This window comes from Phalaenopsis equestris, unplaced genomic scaffold, assembly GCF_001263595.1.
Source record: "Phalaenopsis equestris unplaced genomic scaffold, ASM126359v1 Scaffold000253, whole genome shotgun sequence".
NCBI classification, from domain to species: domain Eukaryota; kingdom Viridiplantae; phylum Streptophyta; class Magnoliopsida; order Asparagales; family Orchidaceae; genus Phalaenopsis; species Phalaenopsis equestris.
This window is the reverse complement of record NW_018164695.1, coordinates 108,149-113,979: the sequence shown is the minus strand read 5'-3', so window position 1 is coordinate 113,979 and position 5,831 is coordinate 108,149. Positions and strand designations below refer to the sequence as shown.

General features: G+C 38.2%; 3 protein-coding genes across 3 annotated transcripts in view; 1 reads left to right on the top strand and 2 right to left on the bottom strand.

The window, feature by feature from the left end:
- LOC110024334 (LEAF RUST 10 DISEASE-RESISTANCE LOCUS RECEPTOR-LIKE PROTEIN KINASE-like 2.7) overlaps positions 1 to 5,831 on the top strand; it is a 13,509-nt gene that overhangs the window by 6,382 nt on the left and 1,296 nt on the right. The window lies entirely within an intron of this gene.
- LOC110024331 (protein-lysine methyltransferase C42C1.13-like) lies at positions 3,096 to 4,881 on the bottom strand. Its single transcript, XM_020724233.1, has 2 exons — positions 4,832 to 4,881; positions 3,096 to 4,092 (listed from the first exon to the last, which is right to left on the bottom strand). The coding sequence occupies exons 1-2, from the start codon at positions 4,879 to 4,881 to the stop codon at positions 3,465 to 3,467; spliced, it is 678 nt and encodes a 225-aa protein (XP_020579892.1). The 3' UTR covers positions 3,096 to 3,464.
- The window catches only part of LOC110024335, a 10,537-nt gene continuing 9,674 nt past the window's right edge, over positions 4,969 to 5,831 (bottom strand). Inside the window, exon 2 of the mRNA XM_020724239.1 lies at positions 4,969 to 5,557. Within this exon, the coding sequence (XP_020579898.1) occupies positions 5,015 to 5,557 (543 nt within the window). The 3' untranslated portion in view covers positions 4,969 to 5,014. The remainder of the gene's footprint in view (positions 5,558 to 5,831) is intronic.

Sequence of the window (5,831 nt, the reverse complement as noted above, 5' to 3'; positions counted from 1 at the left end):
GGTAGACCTAGGAAGACTTGGGCTTCTTGTATTAAAAATGATCTTAATTTACTAGAAATAAATGAAAATATGACACTAAATAGAATGCAATGGAGAAAAAGGATTCATGTAGCCGACCCCACGTACTGGGATTAAGGCTTTGTTGTCGTTGTTGTTGAGCTTCTACCACCAATTTCACCCATCTCCTCAAGCTCTTCTATCCAGCTGACCCACACCCAAAGAGCTCTCCAACCGAGCTCGCCTGCATCCATCAAATTACGTCATCAAGTTTGTTGAACAGTCTTCTATGACAGAATCACGACAGAAAGAAGCAAAACTCCATTTCATTATCGTCCATGCTTATTTATTGACCACATGAAGTCTATGCCTATGATTTTATCAATGGCAAGTCTTAAAAGACTCCATGCAACACAACCTACAGCAGTGCATTTGTTTATTATTTGTAGCCCCATGAATGAGTACACACACATTCTAGGAGATATAAATAAGAGGGAGATAAAGAGAGGGAGAGAGAGGGAATGGAAGAGGGAAGTGCTCTCTCTCTCTCTCTTTCTACTTCTTCCTCACGAGCATCAATAACAACGTACACTCTGAAATCCTCAGCTCCCTTGTACCTCTTTCACAATGTTTTTCCCAGATTGTATAAATTCACGGACAATATGCGACTCTACGTCCTATAAACATTCAACACTAGTAAAGCAAATATATTCGTCAACTAAGAAAATAATGAGAAACAAATTTGGTAGGCCAAAGTTGTTGATTTTTAAAAAAATTAATACATAATGAGAAACGACCACAAACTTAGGTGAGTATTAATCAATTATTCTTCATCATATCATGCAATCAAATGTGCCCGACTTTTTAAGACAAATATAAATATCAAATTTAGGCGTTAGATATGTAAAAACATAAGAATTGTGTGACATTTATGTGTAGAGAGAGAGAGAGAACTATGAATGAGATGAAACCGAATGAAACATCAACATCATATGGCATGATACATTGGTTAGAATCGTTCTGAAACACCACAAAAGGTTTTACCAGCACATTTAATAAGATCAAAAATGGAGAATAATTGCTCACAAGAGTTCAGCTAAATCCAAAAACCCGAGATGAACTGTACCAGATGTACTAATTATACGGTAAATTAGAACTAGAGTTCTCTGTAGAAGTTATGACTCATTATCAGGTGTGTAATAATTTTTCTGTTAGCTACTGATCAACAGTTTGTTAGGATAAATTGTTTATCTAGATGAGTTGGATAAGTTGCAGCTGCCCCAAACAGACTCTTAATAATTCATAAATTAAAACTAAGCACCAGATGAGCTAATTATGCTGAAAATGATCCTGTTAGACCGGCGTCTATGGCATCGTCCGCCAAATAATTTGAAAACTTATGTTAAATGCAAGATTAAAAGGATAATGTAGTTATTATTTTTACTTTGTTAGTAATAATTCAAAAAAATACAACCTAAATTAGAAATTGGCAGAAAATTCAGCTAGCATTTTCTGCAATAAATTGTTTGTCATTGCTACAACGCGAAGATGCTTGCACCAAAAATGCAAATTGAAGTTCTACACCTAAGTGATAATCTGAAGGGGACATTTGCATACAAACCATAATCTTCCCACACATTTATATATTTAACACCTAAATTTTACTTTTTACACTTATATCATCCAAATCTTTTATATCACATAAAAATAAATATAACTATTTTAAATTTTAAAAAGTTAAATACATCTTTTTCATGCATATGTAAGTTGGCATATATGTAAAAAATTGAAGTTTAGAAATTGGATATGAAAATACATAGGAATTGAGTGGTATGCGTGCATGAAATTTTACTAATCTGAATAGGTGATGACTGCAATCTGAGTAAGTCATATTAAATTAAATCCTGTCAATTCAGATTTACTAAATCCTGCCAACAACAGGATTTAGCAAATTTAGAATTCAAGACAACTGAAAAGAGATTAAGAAGAAACTACCTTCTGAAAATGTTAATAGGTTCTAGTAAATCTTTTATGGTATTCATTTTAAACATTGCATTTCCAATAACAGGATTTAATAAATCCGGAATTTAAAACAAAGCTGAGAAGAGATTGAGAATGAACTGGATTTACTAAATCCTGGATTAAAAGCTGATTTTTTTTTTTCTGTTTGACAAGATTTATGTCAAATCCTACTTGAGTCTCTTACCATACAAACCTTTAAAGTGTTTCAGTGACACCAGCTTAGGGTCTATTTGGGGCAGTTGTAGCTTATCAAAAAACTGTTGTGATTACAATTTTTTCTTACAAAAAAAGTCAGACTGCAACTAGTAAACTACTACTGCACCTGGCTAAAACCGGTGGTAAAACGTAGATTTTAGCTGCAGTTTTTTGAAAAAACTGTCAAAATGCGGTTTATCCAAACAAACATAATTGTGGTGTCGCACCATAGTGCCGCCCCAAACAAACCCTTAGCCTTCTAAAAATGCTAGTTAGTTCTAGTAAATCTTCTATGGTGCTTTTTTTGAATATTGCATTTCCAGCAACAGGATTTAGTGAATCAGAAATTTAATACAAATTTGAGAAGAAACAGAGAAGGAGCTGGATTTACTTTTATTTGACAAGAAGTAAGTTAAATCCTACTTAAATCCGCGACCATATAGCCCCTTAAAGTGTTTCAATGGCACCAACTTAGCCTTCTAAGAATGTTAATTTGTTCTAGCAAATCTTCTACGGTGCTCCTTTTGAATATTGCATTTCCAACTTAAATAACTAGCTCAAACAATAAGAGTGTTGGCACAATCCAACTTTTCTCCCAAACAAAGGCAAAGACAAGGCTAGAAATCCAATTCTTCTTCCAAACAAAAGAATCTAAGGGCATTTACATGCATACCGCACAATTCTTATGTATTTACATATCTAACATATACTTCCTTGTTAACAATTATAACACACAAAACTTCAACATCACATAAAAAATACCACCATTATTAAAGTTTTGAAAGCAAAATGCACATTTTCATGCATAGATTTATGACATCAAAGTTTTACAAGTGTAAATATCAAACTTTGGGATTTACATATGTAAATACGTGACAATTCTGTGGTATGTACATAAATTTCCCAACAATCTACACAGTCAATTACTTCAAGATGAATTAAGAACAAGCAAGCAAGCTCTGTCACAAGTTCAGATGTTTCAAGACAGAGTCAATTATGCAAGAAAGCAGTACTTTCTTATACAAGCTACTAATTGTATCAAAGCAAAGGCGTAAATTCTTCCAATGACAAACAAAGGATTAAAAATCACAACTAAGCACCATCAATAGTGTTGCAGACTAATCTTCATATATGCTGCAAAATTGGAATTTGGACACACTAATGCAACCAAGCAGAAGGAGATGAAAGTTACAAACTAACAAGAAGGAACGAAGTTACTTTACCAGATTTCTCTAGGGCATCCAATAATTTCACTTGTTCTTCCTGAAGATATACACATCAGTCTCCTCATAAGCATAATCCGGGTGAAGATCCTCGTGAGGCACCTTCTCAATCACCGGAAAAACCTCCGAACACCGATCCCAAAATATGCGGTGCGCCTCCGGTGATCTCAGCTGGTAGCCCAACAGAACCGCTCCGCTGGGGGCAACGAGAGCGTCCATCGCAGACACGAGCTGTGCTGCGGAGTCCTCCATGTAGACAACATCAGCAGCGATAACGAGATCAAAGGGAGGATTGAGGGATCGGATCTGTTCAGCTTTGTTCCAGTAGAGCTGGGCGTGTTTGGGAGTTTTGGGGAGGGCGAATCGATTGCGCTTGATGTTGCGGCGAAGGGCCGGCATCACGGGGGCGATGTCGGTGAGAATAATGTCAAGACCGAGAGCAGTGAGAGCGATTCCGGCGGGACCGCAACCGGCGCCAAGTTCGATGGCGCGCTTGCCGGAAAAGGAGAGAAGAGGGGTGTAGGGATTGAGGGCGGCGGGAGCGGGAGGGAGTAGCCGGCGTTCGGCGAACTTAGCTAGGGCACAATGGTGAGCTCTATGACCGGCGAGTCTGTGAACTTCATTGCTCCGGCGAACAAATTTCGCCGTTGTAAAACTGATATTTTTCCGAGTTTTTTTTTAAGAGAATTCAATCCAGTTTATTATCCGGGTCGGATTTAAGTTGGATTCGAAAACTCAATTATAACCCGAAAGTTTGGGTTAGCAGGTGAAACTAAGGTTTGGGTTTAGTTCAGATTTTAATTTTTGACGCGTTTATTATTCGGTTCAGGTTCGAGTTGATGCTATTCAGATCGAGTCCCTTTTCATGTCAGAATCAAACTCGATCTGCTGACCAGAATTGAAACTCTTAGGATCCGTTTAGGGCAGCTTATAAGTGCGGGCAGCGTTTTCAAAACTCGGTCGTACTATTTGGTTCGCGCGTTTCATCAGCTTATCTGAAACTGAGTTTGAGTTTTTACACTAAACGCAGGTCGCGGGTCGACCCCTGTGGTCAGCCCGCGGGCCGCGTTTCAGGATAAGCAGCTTATCCAGAAACGCACAAGCTGCCTCAAACTGACCCTTAATCGGGCTGACTAGAAAAAAAAATATATTTAAAGTTTGTTGATTCGACCAGAACTGAACCGGACCGGAGTTTTGTCAGTTAACATAATAAAAATAAAAATTAATTAAATATGACAAATAACATTATGATACTAAAAAAAATTGATCAAAATTGTATTATAAAATATAAAACATAAATAAAAAATAAATTCAATAATTTTAGATATAAAAACAAAATGTACAAACCACCAATCAAAATTATTGTCATCACAAAGCCTAATAAGAATCTCAACCATCCAACAATTGTTCTTTTTGGGGCAGTAATTGCGGTGCGGCACCGCATCGCAGTTTTGTCTGCTTTGAATGTTTTTTCAAAAAAAGTTACCGTTGGAACAATACATTTTCCCACATAAGTCAAGACTAGATGTATACTTTTTTTTTTTTAACATCAGTTGCCCTAGACGGATCCAAAATGGTCAAGTATCGACAAATGTAGCAACCATTTTGGCCGCCGACGGCCGCCGGTGGAAACAATGTCTGTGCAGAGGCATCGAATTCGAATCAAGCAAATGCAGAACCCCAACCATAAGAACCGAAGACAAGAACATCGGAATCGGCCCGAAAATCCACATCAGAAGCACCGTCGCGAAATAGAGCGCCCTCAACCCCGCCGCCCAGAAATTCCCGCCGCGTATGACGGCCCTCTGGACGTACCCTACCGGCAAATCGGATCCCAGCGTGGTCATGAGATAGCTGGAGTGGACGAAGTATCGCGCCGATTGGATGAAAGCGGTGAAGGCGACGAGGAAGCAGACGAGGAGCGAGATGTACTTGACGGAGGTGGTTGATCGGGTTTTGTCGCCGTATATTACTTGTGCGGTGAGCTGATCGGCGGAGGAACCGGCGACCAATGTGCCGATCAGAGAGCTTAGGGCGATCGAGAGCGAAGCGAGATTGCTTGATGCCGATGTGCTGCTCGAAATTACAGATAGGGCCAGACTCGTCTCCTCCCCTGTTGCCTGTTGCTCAAATTATAAGCCCTTAATAACTTATCAATAACATCTAATTAATACCTCAATAAACTCCTAATAACCTCTTAATAACTGCAAAACTGAGGTTATTGAGGCGTTATTACACACTCAGCTCTGCGTACGTATTTCATATGTAAATATTTCCCCTATTTCAAGCCTCGGCTAATACAGCTTTGGTATTGAAATTGTATAACCTTTATTTATTTAATTGCATTTCTATCATCTGTAGGTCATGTAATATATGCAAATACATAATTGAATC